The 24,406-nt window shown below is 44.7% G+C and overlaps 1 protein-coding gene and 1 pseudogene across 8 annotated transcripts in view; one reads left to right on the top strand and one right to left on the bottom strand.

The window, feature by feature from the left end:
- The first annotated feature begins 1,213 nt into the window (after positions 1-1,213).
- LOC129532102 (guanidinoacetate N-methyltransferase-like) lies at positions 1,214-6,163 on the top strand (annotated as a pseudogene).
- An 827-nt stretch (positions 6,164-6,990) lies between these two features.
- The window catches only part of COPS7B (COP9 signalosome subunit 7B), a 28,308-nt gene continuing 10,892 nt past the window's right edge, over positions 6,991-24,406 (bottom strand). For 3 of the 8 annotated variants that reach the window (XM_055379763.2, XM_055379764.1, XM_055379762.1), the window contains 4 exons: positions 22,722-22,810; positions 20,044-20,246; positions 17,389-17,494; positions 6,991-8,745 (listed from right to left, as the gene is read on the bottom strand). In XM_055379763.2, the coding sequence (XP_055235738.1) occupies positions 8,587-8,745; positions 17,389-17,494; positions 20,044-20,246; positions 22,722-22,810 (557 nt within the window). In that variant the 3' untranslated portion in view covers positions 6,991-8,586. Of the gene's footprint in view, positions 8,746-10,900; positions 14,722-15,156; positions 15,225-15,337; positions 15,457-17,388; positions 17,495-20,043; positions 20,247-22,721; positions 22,811-24,406 lie in introns of those variants that run through there. The other 5 variants (XM_055379761.2, XM_055379760.2, XM_031008592.3 and 2 more) reach the window with 4 other exon arrangements.

Here is a 24,406-nt window from a genome sequence, read left to right as displayed (position 1 = left end):
GAACAGTCTTATTGCTGATATGGAGAACGTTTCAGTGGGTCTAGATAGAAGATTAAACCAGCCACAACACTCCCTTAAGCCAAAGCCTAATCTAGGGCAAGGCCTTAACTCTCTTTAGTTCTATTGAAGGCTGAGAAAAGTGAGGAAGCTACAGAAGAAAAGTCTGAGACTAGCAGAGGTTTGGTTCACGAGGTTTAAGGAAAGAAGCAATCTCTGCAACATAAAAAACAGACTTTCAATGTAGATGAATCAGCCTTCTACTAGAAGACAATGCTACTTAGGACTGTCACCACTAGAGAGAAGTCAATGCCTGGCTTCAAAGCTTCAAAAGACAGGCTGCTTCTCTTGTTAGGGGCTAATGCACCTGGTGACTTTAAGTTGAGGCCAGTGGTCATTCATCGTTCTGAAAATCCTAGGGCTCTTAAGAATTACACAAAATCTCCTCTGCCTGTGCTCTGTGAATGAAACGACAAAGCCTGAATGACAGCACATCTGTTTACAGCATGCTTTACTGAATATTTTAAGACTGCTGTTGAGAACTACTGCTCAGGAAAAGATTCCTTTCAAAATATTACTGGTCACTGACAATGCACCTGGCCATCCAAGAGCTCTGATGGAGATGAACAAGGAGATTAATGCTTTATTTATTTATTTATTTTTTGAGACAGTCTTGCTCTGTCCCCCCAGGCTGGAGTGCAGTGGCATGATCTCAGCTCACTGCAACCTCCACTTCCCCGGTTCAAGTGATTCTTGTGCCTCAGCCTCCCAAGCAGTTGGGACTACAGATGCGCACCACCATGCCAGCTAAATTTTTGTTTTAGTAGAGACAGGGTTTCACCATGTTGCCCAGACTGGTCTAGAACTCCTGAGCTCAGGCAATCCACCCACCTCAGCCTCCCAAAGTGCTAGGATTACAGGCGTGAGCCAAACCATGCCTAGCCAGATTAATGTTTTTATGCCTGCTAATACAACATCCATTCTGCAGCCCATGGGTCAAGGAGTAATTTGGACTTTCAAGTCTTATTATTAAGAAATATACTTCAAAGGCTACAGTTGCCATAGTGATTCCTCTGATTAATCTGGGCAAAGTAAACTGAAAGCCTTCTGGAAAGGATTCACCATTCTAGATGTCGTTAAAAACATTCTTGATTCACAGGAGGAGATAAAAATATCAACATTAACAGGAGTTTGAAGGAAGCTGATTCCAACTCTCATGGATGACTTCAAACGGTTCAAGACTTTAGTGGAAGAAGTAAATGCAGATATGGTGGAAACAGCAAGAGAACTGGAAGTGGAGCCTGAAGATGTGATTGAATTACTGTAATCTCATGACAAAACTTTAGTGGATGAGGAGTGCTTCTTATGGATGAGCAAAGAAAGTGGTTTCTGGCCTGGCACAGTGGCTCGCGTCTGTAATCCTAGCACTTTGGGAGACCGAGATGGGTGGATCACTTGAGGTCAGGAGTTTGAGACCAGCGTAGCCAACAGGGTGAAAACCCATCTCTATTAAAAATACAAAAATTAGCCAGGCATGGTAGTGGCTGCCTGTAATCCTGGCTACTCGGGAGGCTGAGGCAGGAGAATCGCTGGAACCCAGGAGGCAGAGGTTGCAGTGAGGCGAGATGGTGCCATTGCACTCCAGCCTGGGTGACAAGAACAAAACTCCATCTCAAAAAAAAAAGTGGTTTCTTAAGATGGGATCTACTCCTGGTGAAGATGCTGTGAACACTGTTGAAATGACAGCAAAGGATTCAGAATATTACATAAACTTAGTTGATAAAGCAGTGGCACGGTTTGAGAAGACTCCAATTTTGAAATAAGTTCTACTGTGGGTAAAATGCATCAAACAGCGTTAACATGCTACAGAGAAATCTTTTGTGAAAGGAAGAGTCAATTAACGTGGCATACTTCATCACTATCTTATTTTGAGAAATTGCCACAGTCATCCCTACCTTCAGCAACCACCACCCTGACTGGTCAGCAGCCATCAACATTAAGACAAGACCCTTCACCAGCAAAAAGATTACGACGTGCTGAAGGCTCAACCGTTAGCATTTTTTTTAGTTAAGGTATGTACTTTTTTAAATATATATAATGCTATTGGGTACTTAATAGGCTACAGTATAGACACAGCTTTTATATGCACTGGGAAACCAAAAACTTGTGTGACTTACTTTATAGCACTATTTGCTTTATTGCAGTGGTCTGGAACCAAATCCACAGTATCTCCAAGGTACGCCCGTAGAACGGTCAAGATGTGGTGAATCAGATACGCGACACAGAGGAGTTAAGGAAGAACCCCCAGTTCTTGCTCAGGCAAATGGCTGTTATGAACTGAACTGTCTCTCCCAAAACTCATTATGTTGAAGTCCTAACCCCCAACGTGACTGTATTTAGTGACAGGGCCTTTAAAGAGGCAATTAAGGTTAAATGAGGTCCTAAGGGTGGGGCCCTAATCCAATAGGACCAATGTCCTTATAAAAGGAAGAGACACCAGATGTATGTGTGCAGAGCGAAGAGGCCTGGCCTGGCGCAGTGGCTCATGCCTATAATCCCAGCACTTTGGGAGGCCAAGGCGGGCAGATTGCTTGAGCTCAGGAGTTTGAGACCAGCCTGGGTAACATGGTGAAACACCATCTCTACCAAAAATACAAAAAATTAGCCAGGCGTGGTGGCATGCACCTGTATTCCCAGCTACTTGAGAGGCTGAGGTGGGAGGAATCGCTTGAGCCCAGGAGGTTGAGGGGGCAGTGAGCTGTCATTGTGCCACTGCACTCCAGCCTGGGTGACAGAGCAAGACCCCGTCTCACACACACACAAAAAAAGAGAAAAGGACATGTGAGGACACAGCAAGAAGATGGCCATCTGCGAGCCAAGGAGAGAGGCCTCAGGAGAAATCAAACCTCCTGACACTGTGATCTTAGACTTCAAGCCTCTAGAACTGTGAGAAAAGAAAATTCTGTTGCTTGGGCCTAGTCTGTGGCATCCTGTTATGGTAGACTTAGCAAACTAATATATACTTCGTGAACGGTGGGCACCGATTACCAACTACAGGAGTGGACCTGGGAGATGGCAAGCAGAAATGTCCAGGTGGCTGCTGACTATTCATGTTGGCAGAACAAGCCAGAGGTAGAGATTTGGGCATTATAAATGAAAGTGGAACCATGGCAGTGAATCATATAACTTCTGGAGATGTATAAAAGTAAAATGAGGTCACAATGGAACCCTAGAAAACACCACCAACTCCAGAGGAAGAGGTGCCCCTGAAGAAATGTTAAAATAGGCCAAGGAACACAGGAAAATCTGGAGAGACTGGAGCCATGAAAACTAAGAGAACACTTAAAGAAGTGGGCCCAACAGTGCCAAGTGTAACACAAAGATCAAGCCAGATAAAAACTTAGGAGGATAGCAAGTTGGAGATCAATGGTCCCCTTGACAAGAAAATGATCAGTGGCTGGGTAGCAGTAGAATGTCACGTGTCAGTGAAGGAGAAGAGAGGGACAGAAAGGGTAGACAACTCTCAAGAAGCATGGTCATTAAGGATGAAAAAGGCAGCGGTTGGAAAGGGACATCAGGTTCAGGGAGGGTCCCCTTAAATGTAAAATTATTCATCACCTACATCCATTAGAGGAAAGGCTAAAGACACAGAAGTGAAAACTTTGCGGAGAAAAGGCAGGGTGGACTGAAAAACAGAAAATGAAATGGCACAGGGGGATGACTGATACTCACATGGAAAGAGAGACGTCTTTTTTTCCCAAGGAGGTAAGGATGGATGCAGGTAAGTCTGTAGGTGCAAGATGAGAAACTGAGGGTTTCTGCTTTCACCAGGAAGAAAGGATAGTCATCCAGTGAACATGAGAGGGTGTGATAAGGTAAACTATTTTAAGAAAATAGTGAAACTTTTTTAATGTTTCTTTTTTTTTTCAGCAAGTCAAACCAGAGAAAATGGTGAAACTTTTAAGTGACAGCTGACTCGAGACAGACGGCCCTATAGCTGAGGACCCAGGTAAGGTTAGATGACGAATGTGTAGCGGCACCACTCTGCAACTGTGCGACTTCTCCAGAAGTTGTTCGAGGAGGAAAGAGAAGTCATTAGAGTAGCCCACAGTGGTGTCTGCTGGGGAAACGCCGCAGACCAACGCAAGGATGGGCGTAAACAACCCCAAGAAGAGCTGGGCTGCCTCCTGTCTCTGCATTCCCATCACTTCTTTCCTTCTTGGTTTTATCCTTAACCATGAAGAGCAGTTCTCACCCTTAATGTTGACTCAACATTTCCTTTTGATAATAAATACTTGCTTAGCATCTACCTTTACTGCCCGACGTCAAGTCACAGACAACCTACTTAACAGACATAAGTTTAAAAGACCCACTTAATGCCCTAAGGGTAATATAAGCTAGATATAAAATGAAATTTACAATAAAATATGCATTTCCATCTGCATATCCCAGGCATAACTGCAAGAAAACATGGAATGAAGCAATGAGATGCTCCTGGCTATGTGCAGAATCCCAGGAAGAAACAGGTACAATCACAGATTACCCAAGCCATGCTAGACTTGAAACTCAGATACCATGGGTAGTGTGATGGGTCGGTCCTTCAGGACCAACAAAAATCAACCAATTGCTGCATTTTTAAAAAGCGAAGTCTCAGGCTGCCAGAAAAACAACTTTAGTACACAAACTGGAACACTTCGGTATCAGGCAACCCAGCACCTCAGAGGTGGAGAAAACAACAAACATGTACACATATCACCAGCAGTTTATCACTTGAGCTTGTTTGGTCACCACCCCATTTCCTGTGACTGAAATGGGGAGAGGAGAATCCCACTATCAGTGATGACCATCTTGGATTAGGACTACAGGAATGGGCTATACTGGGGGCTTTGACTACCTCCCTAATGTTACCCAAATAGGAACCATAATGCCTCTCATCTGAACAGAAAGAGCAAAAAGGGCTTCAGAAGGCAGAAAGCTCAGAGGTAAAGAAGGTGGCTCAAGCCAGCTCACAGGCACTGCCATGGAGGTAATTCTCTTTAATACTGTGGTGTCTCCTTCCCTAAGATGTCTCACTGCTGATGAGGACATCTCTTTGGAATGTTCTATTTATCTATAAAACACTTCTGCACATTTTAGACCTGAGCCCAGCTGCCAGGGTGCCAGACAGGAAACTGCAGAGCTTGAAGGCCAAGCCTCCTACCAGAGTCCCAGTGGAGCAATGAACATCTGGCTGGACCACTATTCCCACAATTTCTCTATTCCATACTCTCTGCTTCCTTATTAAGTGGCTGGGTGGGTTTGGCAAGCAGAAATGAGGTGTGTGAAAAGTGAGATGGCTGCAGGGACTGGGCCCTGGCACGTCGGGTTCCAAGTTGGGGCTCCATCTGCAGCAAGAGCACCCCTACTGCAACCCCCTTCACTGCCTTCACCACCTCCAAAGGCGGCTGACTCTTAGAGGTGGGCTTCGGCATGGCCACAAGAATATGGAAGGTGCAGGAGGTCGCCATCCAGGAACACTGGATCATGGAGTGCAATGACAGCATCTTCCAGCTGCTCCAGGACTGGACCCAGCAGCAGCCACACAAGGTCATCCCCTTGAAAGTCCTGTGGAAGGAGGTGGCGCTCACCCTGCCAGGTGGTCGCTTTGATGGGATCCTGCATGACGCGTACCCACTGTAGAAGGAGACCTGGCACACACTAGCTCAACTTCATCAAGAACCACACTTTTCACCTGCTGAAGCTGAAGGGGGTGTTGCCCTCACCTACTGCTACCTCACCTCCTACAGGCAGCTGATGAAGTCCAAGTACTCAGATGTCACCACCATCTGAGACGCAGGTGCCTGTGCTATTGGAGGCAGACTTTCGGGGGAAGAACATCCTCAGGGCAGTGACAGCATTGGTCTTGCAGATGATCATGTCGTCCCTGGTCACCAAGCCTTCAGCCCACACAGACCTGGCCAAACAATCCTCTGCCACCCCTCCTCAGTGGCTGGGAGCCCAGGCTCTGGCCTATCACGGCTCCATGACTGATCCTGGCTGTGTCACTGGGCAGCTTTTCTGGCCTCTACAATGGGAACACTGCTGCTTCCCCGCCAGGGTCCTCGAGGGCAAAATCAACACTAACACTGGGCTTGCCCCTCCCTCCCTCAAAATAAAGGCAAGATGAACTCTTAGAGAGGGAACAGCAGCAGGTAGAGGGGTAGCAAGGGTCAAGTGTGGAGAGCAGACTCTAGATGAGAATGTAACAGAGCAGACGACAGGATGTGCAAGTCAGGAGATCTAAGAGTTCTCCTTCTGCCAGTTACCACTGGGACACTTCAAATCTTTGAGATTGTCTTCTCATATGCAAAGCGAAGATGGCTGAATACCCTTACCAACCTCAGAAGGCTGTTTGGGTGGAAGGGACTGAATGACTTATTGTACGCAAACACACTTTGTAAAGCACTTTAGAGACAAGTTATTATTGTTGCCATCATTATTTTTAAGGAAGGTGAATCATGGAGAGGACCCTTAGGGCCTTGGGGCAATCAAATAAAGAATGGTCACAGACTTCATACAAGTCAAACCATGCTTCCTAGTCTACTTGCCAGTGGGAAAAACAAGAATGAAAGAAAACTTGCTGAGAGTGACTGTTTGAGGTCTAGAAAGAATAGCTGGGAAAACCTGTAAGGTTGAAAGGTGTTCAGCTTCTCTTAAGGTTTTATTTGTAGCAGAGATGGGATCTCACTATGTTGTGTGGACTGGCCTCAAACTCCCAGGCTCAAATGATCCTCCCACCTCAGCCTCCCAAAGTGTTGCGATTACAGGCATGAGTCACTGCGCCCAGCACTCTTAGGCTTTTTGAGAAATATACTTTCCCCAAAACTTCCCTAAGATTTGTTCCACCTAGGTATTACCCAAAAGGATTTGGCGGTAAAATCGATGTGGGTACAGGCTTCCTCAACAAGGAATGCTTGGACACCTGAGTAATGAATTTCCAATGAGGATATGGGATGCAGGGAGTGCAACATTTATTTCATAACAGAACCCCTTTTCCACAGAACAGCTGACAGGGGGTTTCATGAAACATACTTTGGAAATTAAAGTGAACTCTCCACTTGGGCATAATGTTATGTGGGCACATGGATTGGCTTAAAAGGGAAACAAGAATACTTCAACATTTGATCAACAGTAGGCAGTTGCTGGACATTTTAGAAAAAGGAGAAATCCATTTTTTGACCATGGCTAAACATGGGGAAACAGCATCACATTTTCCTGAACCACCCTAATCCCAGCCCCTCAAGATCCACCAGGTATGCAACCCCAAACCCCAGTCACATACATTAAATCTACACTTTTATTTTTTTGTTGTAAAATGTGCTTTTTCCTCAATGAACCTTAATCAGTCCAGGACCTACACACACACACACACACACACACACACACACACACACACACACACCCCACCCCCACCTTCCAACCAGGTGAAAAATCCCCGGCGATTAGTCTATAACAAATATTGACACGAGGGGGGACAAAAGCATGTTGAAATGTATTAGAATCAGAACCTGTACAAAAAAAAAAATTAAAATATAACCTGAAACTGTTCAAGTTCAGAAGTCTAGTTAAGTCTTTTTCTCTTGCCAGGAGAATGCCATCATCAGAGGGCTCTGGGTCATCAGCCAAGGAGGGGTGAAAAGACAGAAGCAGCAACAGGTCCTTCAGCAGACAGAGGGGCATCGATGCCACCATCCCTACCCAGGTGCAGCCAGGAGGAGTTAAAGATCTTGGGAGAGCAAGCATTAGCCGGCAGTTCCAGTGGGCAGCTGGGGCCTACACACCGAAAACAAGGCTGAGTAGTCAGAGGCAGCAGGAAGAGTGGCCAGGAGAGAACGCCAAGCCGGAAGGAACCATTTCTGCCACCCAGCAGACCCACAGCACCCTCTGTCTGTGCTCAGATAACAGAGGTTAGTCAACCCAGAGCTCCCAACTAATCGGAGATCGGAGCTGGGCTTAAGAGGCTGAAAACCCGTGGGTTTAGTAAACACAGCCCAGCATCACGTTCCTCCACGGCCTGAACTGGAGCTGCCAACAAGGGATGAGGCAGGAGAGGGAAAGCAGCGCATCTTGACGCCTAGCTAGAAATCGCTGCACCATCGTGAGGACTGTGGTACCAGGGGCTGGAGAGGAGTGCCCCCTCCTCACAAGGGGAGGGGCCTCCTTCACAATCATCCCTGGGGGCTGGTTAAAGCTGCCTCTCCGGCTTATAACCAGCCTGACAAAATGACGTGGAGCAAAAGAAAAACTGGGAGGGAGACAAGCCCTTACACAGAGACAAGAACCTCCTGGAGGGAAGCTGGGCAGTGTCTGACCCTGTTTTGGGATGGCATTGGTGGAGCCCCTGAGTCTGAAGGGAACAACTGGGGAAGGAGGGAGTGGGTGAGGGGGAGTAACAGTTTTTCTGGAACAGTACCAACAGGGTGGGGAGGCGCTGGTGAGGGGACGGGCAGGTCTGGAACTCACTGCAGGTAGAGAGGGGAGGAAATGGGCTCTTGGTGTCCCCTCCCCACCTGACCCAGGCCTGGTGAGTGCCAGCTGCCCCAGCCGGCCCTAGTGGCGGCTGGAGACCAGACCTTTCACTTTGGACATCTTCTTGGTGGGCTGCCTCTGCTCAGCGTGAGGGGGACACTCCCGTTCAGCCAGCTGCTGCTCCATCTCCTGAGCCGAGGAGGATGCGGTGGCTTTGAGTGTCTTCTTGATGTTGGTAACCTGGTGGGGAGATATAGAATTGGAGTGCTCAGCCTGTATGTGCTCACCAAAACTTGCTCTCACTATGTCTTCACTTCAGACAGGAAGCTAAAATCCTCTGCAAGAAAACCTGAAATTCTCTTCAGAAATCCAGATGAGCAGAAACCAGCCTGGGCTACTCACGGCAGATTTGTGGAAATGAGTCAAGCAAAAATGTGGGACTAATGCTCTCCTGGTTGAAACAAATGGAAGGGGAACATTTGGCAAAGAGGCACACCACCAACAGTGAAACAAATCGTGATTAAAATGTCCTCAGAAAAAGAAAGAGGGACCCAAGAATTCTACACTCCGCTGTTATTCATTTATAAAACCACAAATATTTTCATAAAAACTTTGGGAATACAGCTCCATGAACCTTCTTGAATAAACCAGTAGAGGATGAACTTCAGCCAACTAAGTGAGAAATGAAGAAAATGTAATAGAACTACTGGCAAAATGCTATGACACTACCATGTGCAGTATACCTTTCTTTCACTTAACAAAGTACAGACTCGTAAATACTTAAGCAGCTCTTGAACATTTTACCACGTCAGAACAGATATCCTCTGTGACACTTGAACCCTATTCTATTAGGAAGGTTCTCCAGTTTTTTGAATTGGTTCCTAGTTTGGGTTTCAGTGCTACTCTGAACAGCCCTCTATGTTTACCTTTGCATACTTCTGTGAACATCTATGGAAGATACTCCTAGAAGTGAGCTTTCCAGATCAAAGTCGATTTACATTTTACATTTGAATCAGTACTGCTATATTGCCTGCTGAAAAGTGACTATTCCAAACCTTTGCTCCTCAGTTCGTTGAGAGGAAGAAACAGCAGGAAGAGGATGGTGGTGGTAGGGAAGAACAGTGCAGTCAAATAAGTAATAGCTTTTTTAGTCTTTTTTTTTTTTTTTTGGAGACAGAGTCTTACTCTGTTGTACAGGATGGAGTATAGTGGCACAATCACAGCTCACTGCAGCCTCAACTGCCCAGGCTTAAGTGATCCTCCCACCTCAGCCTCCTGAGCAGCTTGGACCACAGGCGCTTGCCACCATGCCTGGCTAATTTTTAAAAACTTATTTGTAGAGACAAGGTTTCACCACGTTGTCCAGGCTGTTTTCAAACTCCCAGGGTCAACTGACCCTCCTACCTTGGCCTCCCAAAGTGCTGGGATTACAGGCATGAGCCACCACACCCAGCCAGTTTTCTACATAGTGAAAAGGAGTTGTCAGGGTCAAAAGTTCTGAACAGTCAGAATATTATGAGCTTCAGAGTAAGAGACAGTCCAAATGCAAAGACAAAACAATGCTATGAGGGTGAGACAAAAATTGGGTTCCTGGAGGAGAGCCAACATCTGCAGAATCCACCTTAACTAGATCATAAATTGTTTTTTGTTGTCACTATTTTGAGACAGGGGGAAAAGCCATGCCCTAAACTTCTGTAACCTCAATCAACACTGTAGCCTTTCTGAAGAGAGAATGACAGAGGACTGTGGGCTGGAACAGTCATTACAGAGGGCAGCCTGGGCATGGTGGCTCACACCTATACTTCTAGCACTTTGGGAGGCTGAGCAAAGAGGACTGCTCAACAGCAGGTGTTCAAGACCAGCCTGGGCAACATAGTGGGACCCTGTCTTTCTTAAAAAAAAAAAATTTTAGCCAGGTATGGTGGCATGCACCTGTAGTCCCAGCTACTCAAGTGGCTGAGGCAGGAGGATCGCTTAAGCCCAAGAGGTAGAGGCTACAGTGAGCCATGTCTGCACCACTGTACTCCAGCCTAGATGACATTCAAGTAAGACCTTATCTCAACAAAAAGACATAAAAGAAAAAAACAATTAGCCTGGTGTGGTGGCACATGCCTATAGTCCTAGCTATTCAGGAGGCTGAGGCAGGAGGATCACTTAAGTCCAGGAGTTTGAGGCTGCAGTGAGCTATGATTACACCACTGATTCCAGCCTGGGTGACACAGCAAGACCCAGTGCCTGGAAATATATAAATATATATATATATATATATATATATATATATATATATATATATAAAAAATTAAAATATATATATTTTTATATATAATTAAAATATATATATTATATATATTTATATTTATATATTATTTATATTATATATATATTTATATTTATATATATTATTTATATTATATATATATTTATATTTATATATATATATAAATAAACAGGGAGGGGAATCAACTCTGGGTTTATCCAGTGTCCTGCCAGACAACAAAACACAATCTGGGAACCCAGAACCCTGAGGCATCTCGCCCTCCCAGTGGCTCACTGCCACTTTGGTGTATCTCATTCAGTGAGTCACCTGGCAAGGTGGTGAGTGAATGATCTGGAGCAAGTCAATGGCTTATCACTCTTTCTCTGATAAAAGAAATATTATTTAAGACTTTTTTTAAAAAATAGAAATGGGATCTTGCTATGTTGCCCAGGCTGGCCTCAAACTTCTGGCATGAACGAATTTGCCTGCCTCAGCCTCCTAAGTAGCTGGGACTACAGACACATACTATCATGCCCAGCTAAGGCATATTTTGATGACATTGGAGGAAAAATTAAGAAATTTGACTTCTCAGGGAATACTGCTTTATAAAATAACATTCTAAGGCTTCTCCAATTTGATATATTTTCTAAATATCCAGAAGAAAATGAACTAAAATCATAATAAGAGGTAACGGCATGACTTTAGTTTATTTATTTGCATGTCAGTTACCTCTAACTTCCAAAGAAGATCCTGCAATTTAACATTACCTGAGGGAATGTGTTTTAAGGTTTCCCCAAAAGCTGACAAAATTTTAATCAAGTAAGACATTAGAAAACTGACAAGTTTTTGTTTCAAGGACTGTATTTCCAAAATGGGGTATCTTTCCAAGCAAATAATTACCTTTCCCATTTGGCAAAATAGCTTTATTAAAAATTAAAAAAACAAAACCAAAAAAAATTCCTAATTTCATCTTGTCTGATAAGCACTATTTAGCCTTATTTCCTCAAGTTATTTGTGTAATAATTTTTACTAAACAATCAGCTTAGGCCAGGCACAGTGGCTCACGCCTGTAATCCCAGCACTTTGGGAGGCTGAGGCAGGCGGATCACGAGGTCAGGAGATCGAGACCATCCTGGCTAACACGGTGAAACCCCGTCTCTACTAAAAATATAAAAAATTAGCCGGGTGACGTGGCGGGCACCTGTAGTCCCAGCTACTCGGGAGGCTGAGGCAGGAGAATGGCGTGAACCCGGGAGGCAGAGCTTGCAGTGAGCCAAGATCGCGCCACTGCACTCCTGCCTGGGCTACAGAGCCAGACTCCGTCTCAAAAAAAAAAAAAAAAAAATCAGCTTATACTACAAATAGTTTTCTACATTATTTAACATGTCTTAGATTTACTGACAGTCTCATAACCCCTGCATGAGTAAGGAAAAGGCATTAATCAATCCCCAAATAATGGTTATATTTTCAATCCGCTTCACCTATGTTTTTGTAGCGTAAAGTCATTATCAGTCTATCAGGAAGTGACAACCGGCATTTATTTCTCTCTTTAGAGTGGCCCAAGGTGATTTGGGCCGGCTTTGGACTCAGAGTATCTATGGCTGGGCTGAGTGATGAGTCCCTGACCTGCCAGCCAAGGAGCAAACTCTGCCTGTGGCATATCCACCAACGGCAACGCTCCACTGCCAGCCTCTCAGCAACTGACCAGTTCAACTGACTCCCAAGGCTTTGCTGTTTTACTTTTTCTTTTCAAAGCTCAACACTTCCAATGCGTCTCCTTCACAAAGCCACAAACTCACGGTTCTCACTCTGGTCCTGAGGGAGCCCGCGCATCATCCTTCTGCAGTCACAGAAGGGCTTACCCTCTGCTTCATTTCTGTACTGCCACTCCCTACCATAATGCAGCCTCCCTCTCTCATGGTGACTCAATTCTATTTAAAAGCCTTTGAGATTCAAGATCTTGTCAAAAGCTTTTGAACAAATAAGTAGACAGAAGCATGGACACTTTCCCCTGTTATTCAGATGCCTATTTACTTCCTCAAGCCATTTTCTCCTGTAGAAACTGCTCTCATTCAGCTTTTTTAGGGGCTCAGTAACCCTGACATGCAATAAAAAGAAATAAGACTTGGCCCAGGGAAAAACTTGTTTTTTTCTCTAGTTCTGAAATACCAAGATCAGGTACCTTCCTTCCCACTCCTCAACACATGCCCTGCACTCAAGCCATCTCAGCCACACTCGTCCCCCACACCACACTTGGAAGCAGTCATTCCCCCTATGCCCTTCTGTTGTTCATGCACCCTGGGGGGTACCGCTCCTCCCCAGGTTGCCCCTCTGATCCTGCCTGGAGAGTTGAGCACCTGGTCCATACAAACTGCCCTGACTGCTGCAGCCCACACTGATCTGCCACCCTTCAATCTGTACTTGCCTGGCAGTGCCTCTCACTCTTCGATGGCCTCCCACACCACTGCATCTCCTTTGTGTTTCAGATGCACACACCTCGCTTCTCCAATAAGACTGCTGACAAATCTAAGTCCTCTACAGTCGTTACCACTTTGAGGCAAAATGTAAACATCCTGCAGAGGAAAAGAGGGCTTCTTGGGCAAGTGTCTCTAAGCCTAGGAAATGAGCCTTTTATCCTCCACAAAGGCCTGGCCTGGGCTGGGGCAGGGCCATGGCCCTCACACTGGGATCCATTACAGAGACACTTTGCTCAAGTCAGCTTTACCACTGCATTTACAACACACAACTCACAAACGAGACTTCTGAAGCACTGACAGCCTCTCCTAGTGGAAGGGGATCTTAAAATTCAACTAGCTTCTTCCAGTAGCTGGGCAGTTGTAACCGTTGACAGCTCCTTCTAGGACTCCAAATTGGCCACCCAGGTAGGTCAACCAATTAAACCCATTCTGGTCTCGCAGACTTTCTTAAGAATTCCAATTCCTCTTCCACAGAGCCACCCTTCAACTGACAACAAATATCATCACCACAGACTTGTCTTCTTTTACCTAAATTTGGCAGAGTTCCTTATGACTTTCTTCCTCCAGTGGCCTGGCTTACAGGTTCCTCAAAACATGAACCTCAGAAATTTTCAAGTAAGATTGCACTGCTAGCAAAAATGCAGCCTAGCTCCATCAGAGACCTTAAATATTTAGGCAAAAGGAGAAAGAGCTTTCTGGGGCAGGAAACCTTCCATCAGTTGAGGGGCAAAGCAAAGGCAGACGAGAGGAAACGCAGTGCACAACTGGTAAAGTGCTACAAAGAAAAAGAGAAACTGGGTGATGGAGAGTCCCTTTCCAAGAGGTACCAGGAAGCATACTTTTGGTGCATTGTATAAACCTCAAGATTGTCACTAACTCCTAGGAGATTTTCTACATAATGGAAAACAGAGCTTACTTTGTCCAGTTACACTTTACGACCTCCATGACTGGAACACAGCCTACTTTGTAAATGTAGCAATAGTTATAAATTAACATTCCACCTAACATCAGACATAGGCACATCCAAATATAAAGAAAAATGAGGCCGGGCGCGGTGGCTCAGGCCTGTAATCTCAGCACTTTGGGAGACCGAGGCAGGCGGATCACTTGAGGTCCGGAGGTGGAGAACAACCTGGCCAACATTGCGAAACCCTGTCTCTACTAAAAATACAAAAATTAGCTGGGTGTGGTGGCGGGCGCCTGTAATCCCAGCTACTCAGGAGGCTGAAGCATGAGAATTGCTTGAACCCAGGAGGCGGAGGTTGCGGTAGTGAGCCAAGATCATGCCACTGCACTCCAGCCTAGGCAACAGAGAGAATTTCCATCTCAAAAAAAAAAAAAAAAGAAAGAAAAAAAGAAAAGTGGGTTGGGCATGGTGGCTCACGCCTGTAATCCCAACAAAGAGGGAGCCAGAGGTGTGAGGATAGCTTGAGGTTAGGCGCTCAAGACCAGCCTGAATAATACAGCAAAATCCAGTTCTCCCTAAAAAAAAAAAAAAAGAAAAAAAATCAGCCAGGTGTGGTAGCATATACCTGTAGTCCTATAGTCCTAGCAACTTGGGAGGCCGAGGTGGAAAGACTGCTTGAGCCCAGGAGGTTGAGGGTGCAGCGAGCTGTGTTTGTACCACTGCACTCCATGCACTCCAGCCTGGGTGACAGAGACTCTGTCTCAAAAAGAAAATACTTTCCAAAATCAAATTTAAATGTGAAAGTGCTTTGTAATGCTCTAAGTATTACCTCCCCACCACAGTGCTTCCTCAGAAATAATGAAACAGCTCATAATGGTCCCCCAGGTATGCTGGAACTAGGAACTAATATGGGTTATTTCCACAAAAGCCTAAATGGAGAGAATATTCTTCGGCAGTCTGTGATAGGGCTGACTTCATTAAGAAGGAGGGCTCTTAAAGCTACAACTCACCAGAAGAAAGCTGTTGTTATAAGATTCAGGAGGGGGACATCACGTTTTTCCCTCTGAAAACAAGCAATCTAATTTAAGGACAAATAAAGAAAAGATCACCAATCAGTTGACAAAATTGGCTTTTAAAAGTTAGGCCAAGGGTAACAGAGGCATAAATACAAACAGAATACGACAGAATCACCCTGATTCTTTGTAGATTTCTTTTCCTTTCAAGTCAGTAGCTATTTGGTGAGTATCTTCTGTGTGCCTCAAGTAGGTGGCAAGCAGCCTTCAACACTTAGCAGCCAGATCATGCATTTGCTAAATGGAAAAAATGACAAGGTCCTAAGCTTTGGCCATGCTCAGGAAACAGACCATATTGGTCTGGTTCAGATTTTCTAAAAGATTATTACGTCAATGGACTGTTTTAATTGGTGGTGGAGGTGGCCTTGGCCTTTTCCTCAGATTTTTCTCAAACTTAAATCCTTACCGCCACCTGCTGGCAGCACCAGGCTCTGCTCGTGCACACACCCACCCTCTGTGTTTAAATAACCCAAAATTTAAAGAATCTACACTGTTGTGTAACTACATGGTGTGCCTCAAACTTTAGCCAAGTGTCTACAATAGCTCTGTGCACACCCACCTTTCTTTTGTCTGATGCTATTTATAATGAAAATAAACTTGAACAGTTCAATATTCTAAAACAAGTATCATTCATCTTTGTTAATGACCTTGATACCAAAGATTAGGTAGTGTGGTTAGCCTCCCAACCTCATTTTGTACAGTTTGATTTATAGGGAAGAATAAACAGAAAGGAGAAAGTGGTTAGCCCTTCCTACTTTGTTCAGACCTCAATCCCAAGTCAGAGAAAAGGCCACCATCATCAAGAGGGTGGTTGCACAATTAGAAAAGCAGCAAGCTTATTTTCCTAATTGTCTTTGCTTTGGACTAATGTTAAATATAGTTCACACTTCCTTGCCCAAGCTGGTCTCGAACTACTGGACTCAAGCAATACTTCCTCCTTGGTCTCTCGAAGTGTTGGGATTACAGGTGTGAACCACTGCACCCAGCCTCATACTTCCTTGGCTAGTAGGATTAAACATGGTCTATGAATTGAACATCCACAGAGTATATGTATATAGGGTTGTGTGTGTGTGTATTCAAAAAAATTAGCTCAAGTTCATGAAAAGCAGAGTTCAGCAGTCCACTGACACACTTTTATGGTGTGCCAGAAATATTCAGTTCAACATTTGAGTACCTACTATGGGTTAGGCATGAGACAAGAAGCTCGTCTTACAAATAGGATACAGGTTTTATTTTCAAGGAGTGCATATAACAGTATAGAGAATCACTCCAAATTTCACAAATCCCCCTTTGAAAGGCACCATCTACTCATCTCTTATGCTTCTTAGCTGGAATTATGGGTCCCACTCTGCCACTCTCCTAGACACCTGATTTTCAAAATTCATTAAGCATCATTAATACTTCAAACTCCATTCACACTAGAAAAGAACTTCCAATGCTAAGGAAAATCAGTGCAGGGCTCCAAATAAATTGTGAAGTGAGGTCACTTCATGTGTCAGGTTACAGGTACACAAATGCCCATAACGCAAAGGCTGGGGCCTACATCTGTCCAAGAAGCTAAAAGTTTCCTCAACAACCAGGTGTCACTAAAACCACACTTAGAATCTCTTAACTTCACTTGCAGCTCATCTGCCAAATTTTATCCCTTTCTTCTTTCCGTATGAAACACGTCATGCATTTTACACATTTATAATATATATGTACAGTTCACAAAGAATAAAATGAAACTATGTGCCCACCACGCAGCTTAAGAAGCAGAACATTCCCAGGGCCTTGAAGCCCCATATACCCCTGCCCAGCTGTACCCCTCCCTCCACTCCACCTGGTAACTTACCACCATCCTTCTATCCATTTTTAAGATCCATCCCCAAACTCACTTTCTTTTGCTCTACAGCTGCAAAGTACATGTGTACTGAAACTACAACATTCTCTGTTCTCCAAGCCTGATTGATCACCTTTGCTGACCAGGAATCAGAAAAAAGAGACAGAACACCAAGAGCAGGAGCCGTGTCACACTCATCCCTGTACCCCAGCACCTAGCCCAGGCCCACTTGTTGGTGACTGCTTGTTTCATCTACACCAAGATTCGCAAAACAAAAACATAAACACTGCAAACGAATAAACAGGTATGCCCTGGAGAGAGAAACAAATGTTCCTTTCCTTCCTTACCTCTGCTTCTACCTGCTGCTGAGTTCGGTTGTGGTTCTCTTTGTACTGGTTGGCTCTCAGAACTTGCTGCTCGATGCCCAGTAGAACTGCTTCACAGCCATCACACCTACAATGGAGAAAACCAGCCCTGAGCTGCAGAATGGCCTGGGAAGTCTCTTCCAGGCTCCAAAATATTCTTCCCCAACAGCTCTCCCCAGTGTCTTACAGGGACCTCCTTTAATACTCCCTCTGCCACATCTCTTGCCCGTTCACTCCTTCCCAAAGACAAGCACTTCTAAATATATAACGCAGGACATTAGGAGACAAATATGGTAGTCTGGGGCTAGTTTCTTAGAATACAGCTTTAATTTTCAACTTTGTATCTCATGGAAGATGGTTTTGTAGCACATACGATTAAAGAAGGTAGGACAGGCCGGGTGCAGTGGCTCCCACCTGTAATCCCAGCTCTTTGAGAGGCCGAGGTGGGTGGATCACCAGGTCAGGAGTTCGAGACCAGCCTGGCCAACACAGTGAAACCCCATCTCTACTAAAAATACAAAAATTAACCGGGTGTGGTGGCGGGTGCCTGTAATCCCAGCTACTTGGGAGGCTGAGGCAGGAGAATCACTTGAACCCGGGAGGCGGAGGTTGCAGTGAGCTGAGACCACGCAATTGCACCCCAGCCTGGGTGACAGAGTGAAACTCCGCCGCAAAAAAAAAAAAAAAAAAAAAAGGAAGGTAGAATAGATTTTATAGATGGCACTGAGTAATCCTTTTCTCAACAGAAAAAAAAGATGTTCTAGGCCAGGCGCGGTGGCTCATGCCTGTAATCCCAGCACTTTGGGAGGCCGAGGCAGCCGGATCACCTGAGGTCGGGAGTTCGAGACCAGCCTGACCAACATGGAGAAACCCCGTCTCTACTAACACAAAATTAGCCAGGCATGGTGGCACACGCCTGTAATCCCAGCTACTCGGGAGGCTGAGGCAGGAGAATCGCTTGAACCTGGGAGGCGGAGGTTGCAGTGAGCTGAGATTGCGCTATTGCACTCCAGCCTGGGCAACAAGAGCAAAACTCTGTCTCAAAAAACAAACAAAAAAAGATTTCCTAAAAGCATCCTGTTTTGAAGATTGCTCCTTTTCTCAGAAGTTTAAGTTACTTCCTAATTGCCATACCCCTCCTCCTATTTTCCCCACTATTAATTTTTTAAAAAATGAAAAAGTTGAAAGACTACAATGAATATCCCCATACCCTCCACTTAAGATCCAACAGTGTGAGCATTTTGCCATATATGTGGTAGCCCTCAGCCTATGAATTTTGTTTCAATCTACCTCCAGTGCCTAAACATGAGTTGTAAGAGTTTCTACTAGTAAACATCCCGTGGTAACCAGTTAGTCTGGCACCTCTATGTCAAACATATTGGGGGCTTAAAAACAGGAAACCAGACTATGGACATAAAAAGCTCTGTCAGCCATCTCAAAAACAGAATAGGACAGCCAACTTTGGCAGGTTCAGAAACTAGATTTTGTGTGCCAGACCATTTTTGTGTTGGGGTATTTCTAAGTTTATTTCTTATTTATTCTAAGTTTTGTAAGCTATTGAAAACTTCCACTTGTGTCAGATGTTGTATAGAGAAGGTGTTTGGGGCTATATTTGGGACAGAACTTGGGGTGAGGGGTGAGCAACACATGTCCTGGGGTGTAAAAGTAGCTGAAGTGAGGGAAACTCAGGGGACATCAGGCCTCAAGGAGTCAAAGTGGCACTGCTCCTCTCTGGATATGCTTCTCTCGGGGATGAGCAGAGATTCTCTCTCTCTCCCGAACCTGTGCACAAAGCTCACCGGGTCTGCTTCATGGCTTCCAACATGCCACGTGCCTGCCTGGGAACACACTCTCCTCACCTCCAGGTATACTCTAACCCTGGCCTTCCTTCAAAACTGAGCTAAAACTTCTCCAATCAGTCCATCTGGCTTTATAAGCCCCAAGTAATTTAAATCACTCCACAGCGAATCCTCGTAGAATGTGTGACAGCTCTTGCAAATATCAAATTCCATTAAAACAGAGAAAACACAAATGTCCCAATGCTTTTTATACACCAGAGTATAGTTATCAAATATTCTTTGTATGAGTCTGTATTCCAAGTTAAAATGACCCACTCCTTGTCTTCCATGTCCCTCACAGTGTTTTACAAACATTAGCCCAATATGTTACTGATTTTGAATGTAAGTTCTTTTATCCGAAGAATCTTATAAACATGTTAACTTCAACAGGGATACAAAAAATAATAAAAACAAAGAAAGAATCTTACAAACACTAGCCTTCCTGAGTTTGGTCAAACTTTGAGTGTGAGTTTGGAAAGGGCAGGACTAGCCTCACACAGCTAGGACACATAGGCTCCACCTGCTAACCCTGGGCATTTTATAGCCCACTTTTAAATAGCTCCCAGTTGCATTTAAGGAAAGAACTATTTTACAACCAAGGCACCAGGAGGCCTGAAATGACTCCTGTTATCACACAGCTGTGATCACAAATGTAGCTCCACTCTCCGGCTCACTAAGCCCCAGCTCCCAGGTAGCTACAGGCCCACCCCAAACCCTCAGCTGACACCAGGGAATCACATTTTTGCAAGGAGAGGCACAAAAGACATGCTAGATATCCCTCTCCTCCTTTTAGCCTCACCATTCATGCAGGGTCTTGACAATATTATTGATATCCTTCTTTCGGATGTCACGGCCAATGCAGAAATCCACTTCCAGCAGCTGGTTTCGCTGGTCCAGCTTGCCCTGGATGATGTCAGTGTAGACAGCCTCAATGATGAGGTCTTCTAGTTCCCGGAGATTCCGCATCTCCAGGTCTTTCAGCAACACGGAGTAGGGGATACACTGTAGATAAGGCCATGTGATCATTATAAAAACCATCTGGCAAGCATTAGCGAAAATGCAGGTATTACTCCCATAGCCAACAGCTGCCTCTAGGCTTGGGAAACGCAGGCTAGTGGTAATTATTAATAGCTAGGGCAACAAGAGGTGGATAAATAACCATGAGACCTAGAAGACCCAACATCTAAGAAAGCAACCTCCTGGTTCTCTGCCTCCTTGGCTTCACCCAGCCTTCAGATTTCACATGCTGCAGCATACTTGTAGAGATCCTAAAAACTTGTACCAGTGGAGAGAAAGGGAACTACTGAGTATATGCCACTCTGCCACCTTCTGGAAGCTTTCAGACTTTGCTAGATCACCATAAATCTCCAACAGATCCCAGTCACTGGAAAGAGCTGGCTACTTGCCCAGCAGAGTGCAAAAACAAACAAAAAAAACTTGCAGGCCAGCATATCTACCTATAGGTGGCCAATGGGTACTGCCAGTTCAGATGTCACCCTGAAGTTTGTATCTGTTTTCTCAGACACTTACAACCAATATGAATTCCCCAACAATAGTTCTTTATTGGGCTGTACCAACATTCTTTACTACACTTGAGAAGTCCACAATCAGGACAAGAAAAAAGGTCAGGTCCTCATTTCCCAACAAAATAGGCCTCCCACCTGAAATGCTAGGCTGAGAATCAGAAATGTGCCATTAGATCAGATAAAATGATTTCAGCAACTGAAACTGCAATCCAAGAACAAAAAAACCAAGTGCAATGGCTCACACCTGTAATCCCAACACTTTGGGATGCTGAGATGGGAGGATCGCTTGCAGTCAGGGGTTTGAGACCAGCCTAGGCAACACGGTGAGACCCTTGTCTCAATTTAAAAAAATTTTTTAAGTTAAAAAGGCCAGGCACGGTGGCTCATGCCTGTGATCCCAGCACTTTGGGAGGCCGAGGCAGGTGGATCACCTGAGGTCAGGAGTTTGAGACCAGCCTGGCCAATATGGTGAAACCCCATCTCTACTAAAAACACAAAATTAGCCAGGCATGGTGGCAGGCACCTCTAATTCCAGCTACTCAGGAGGCTGAGGCAGAAGAATTGCCTGAACCCAGGAGGCAGGGGTTGCAGTGAGCCAAGATCACACCACTGCACTCCAGCCTGGGCAATAAGAGCAAAAATCTGGAAGAAAGAAAAGAAAAAGAAAAAAGAAAAGAAAAGAAGGAAGGAAGGAAGAAAGGAAGGAAGGAAAGAAAAAAAAGAAAAAGAAAGGAAGGAAGGAAAGAAAGAAAAGTAATATTTTTCTCTGAAACTCAATCATGGAGGGGAAATGCTAAAACCAAATGTTTTTTAAAGGCATAGTCCCACAAAAACTTAGGCTGGGATTAGGCAGAGAGCCAAAACCTACTATAAATTAACTAAATCTGGACCTTCATTATTAATGGCTGTGAGCAGCTGGCTGCAAAGCTTCTTCTAAATCAACTGCGGGAGAGGACTTAGAGGTATAGTGGAGTGCTTGGTATCTTATACAAAGTTAGCGTCTAAAGTTAGCATATGAGGCAAAAATTCCAATTACTGTAATAAACCTTGAAAATCCCAGAGAAAGGCAGTATATTAAAAATCTAGGCTGGACACAGTGGCTCACGCTTGTAATCCCAGCACTTTGAGAGGCTGAGGTGGGTGGATCACCTGAGGTCAGGAGTTCAAGACCAGCCCGGCCAACGTGGTGAAACCCTGACTCTACTAAAAAATATAAAAATTATAGGCATGGTGGCAGGTGCCTATAATTCCAGCTACTCGGGAGGCTGAGGCAGGAGAATCACTTGAACCCGGGAGGTGGAGGTTGCAGTAAGCCCAGGTTGCGCCACTGCACTCCAGCGCAGGCAACAGAGCAACACTCTGTCTCAAAAAAAAAAAAAAAAAAAATTAGCCGGGCGGGGTGGTCCATGCCTGTAATCCCAGCTACTCGGGGCTGAGTAGGGGAATCGCTCGAATCTGGGAGGCAGAGGTTGCAGTGAGCTGAGATCACGCCACTGCATTCCAGCCTGGGCGACAGAGTGAGACTCCGTCTCAACAACAACAACAACAAATCTAGCAAGTCTGACATAGCAAGTTTTTCCTCCAGCATGGGCATAGTTCACTGTGTACTGAGCAACGGATGAAGTTGTTAACTTGCCTTGAGATGCCTTGCTATTTGAAAAATGTATATCTTTAACAGCAGTCTCCCCTTAATATGGCAAAATGATCATGCCACATGCGGCACCACAGCATGCCAGGACTAAGACCTGCTGAGTCAATCACTTCTGGGCATACTTTTCCTGTATGGAATGGGGAGTACTTTTCTACACCATTTTATCTTTTCCTCTGTCAAGCAAATTTTATGCATTTATGATGTGACTCTCCTATGTGCAGCTGGGACTTCCTTCATTGATGTCAATGAGACAGCTGACTTGGGGTGAGGAGGAAGACAAGAGAAGGCTCAGTACCGTACCTTCATTCTTGATGCCAAGCTCACGATGGTAAGATGCTTCAGCTTGTTCTGCTGAGCTGTGCTCAGTTCTGGCAGGCTCTCCTTGTTGGCTGCTCAGTCCCACCCACCACAAAAATCAAGACACAAAATAAAATTAGGATTTCTTTTATGGAATAAGCTCACCAACTCCCCAAACCAAATCTACTACTGAATCACTATCATGACTTTGCACTTATTCATTTGGCAAATATTCCTGTCTTCTTTGGAAGACTATGTACTTCCAAAGAAGAAAAGACTCAGTTTCTATAAACACAGAGTTTAGTCTCCTAAAAAGCAAACAAGCAAAATGATGTGGCAATTATCTTAATGGAGTACTATTTGTGCCCCTTGTGACATTCAATTAAATTAAACATATCTTCATCGAGCATCTGTTGTGTGCAATGCTCTGTACTGAGAAGAATCAAGGATGAACAAGATGGGCTTTGCCAGGGCTGCTGCATGGCACAACTCCAGGGCCACCAACCCCCTGGAGGTGTGCAACTTCATGGCCCTGGACTTGTCCTCGGTCTTACAATCAGATGTTTCAATAGCTACAAATCCAAGGCAGAACTACCAGAAGAAAGGTACAAGCTACCAGAAGAGAGGAGGAGAGGGATGGGGAGGAGCCAGGGGTAAGAGAAAGAGATGAAAGGGGAGGAGAGAGGGAAAGAGAACAGTTATCATTTGGGAAGTACAGGAGATAAAAAGAAAGAATTCATGGAAGAGATGGAGTTTGAGTTGAGCCTTGAGAAAGAGGCAAAATTTCAATAATAACCATAAATGATAATAACAGCAAGGGCGGCAGCTGCAGCAGCTAACATAAATAGCAAGCTTTACATCTTGTGGATTGCATAGATCCACACGTACATACACACATCCAGTTCATCTTCGCAACAACCCGCAAGATTCCAAGTGTCCTCAATTCCTTAACCATAATTCTGGATTCCAAAAAACTATATCCAAACTGATTTTTTCTTAAGCATGGTGCTGAAATTCACCTGGTGGGAATTTCTGACCTGTACCGAGACAGGCTTTTTATCCCACTTGTTTCCACATTCCTCTGGGAGTGTTACATAAAAAGGCATGCGCATCATATTACCTTTTTAAAGTCCCAAAAATTCTAAATTCTGAAACATCTAACTTCGAGGAGTGTAGGTAAGGAATAATGGGCTTGTATTGTTACTCCCACTTTACAGACGAGGAAATTGAGCTGCATAAGGTTACTTCATTTGTCAACGAACACACAACTAGTAGAAGTGGAGCCAGACTGGCTACAGGCAGTCTGGTAACAGAGTCTGTGCAATGCTGCCTCTTTAGTAAGCAAGGACAGAAAAACAGAACACATTCCCTGGAACAAAGGGAAGGTCAGAAAAAAATGTGGTGTACCAGGAAGTGGCAAACTGTCCGGTCTGACAGCAGCACAAAGTAGAAGTGACCAGGGAGAAAGAAGAAGTCAGGGATATCGCAGAGAAGGCCCTGAGTATCAGGTTACAGTCATACGATTAAAAAAGGGTAGGAAAGCCAGAAAAAAATGCTTTGGGTAGAAGGTAAGTTAGTGTTTGGACATACAAATACCCCAACCTAATACTTAATATTATAATTTAAAATGACCCAAATGCCCTGCAACAGAAAATGAGCTAAGTAGATTATGAAATATTAAAAATATT

The sequence above is a fragment of the Gorilla gorilla genome, chromosome 11, assembly GCF_029281585.2.
Source record: "Gorilla gorilla gorilla isolate KB3781 chromosome 11, NHGRI_mGorGor1-v2.1_pri, whole genome shotgun sequence".
In the NCBI taxonomy this organism is placed as follows: Eukaryota; Metazoa; Chordata; class Mammalia; order Primates; family Hominidae; genus Gorilla; species Gorilla gorilla.
The sequence above is the reverse complement of the archived record's forward strand: the minus strand, read 5'-3'. Positions and strand labels throughout refer to the sequence as shown.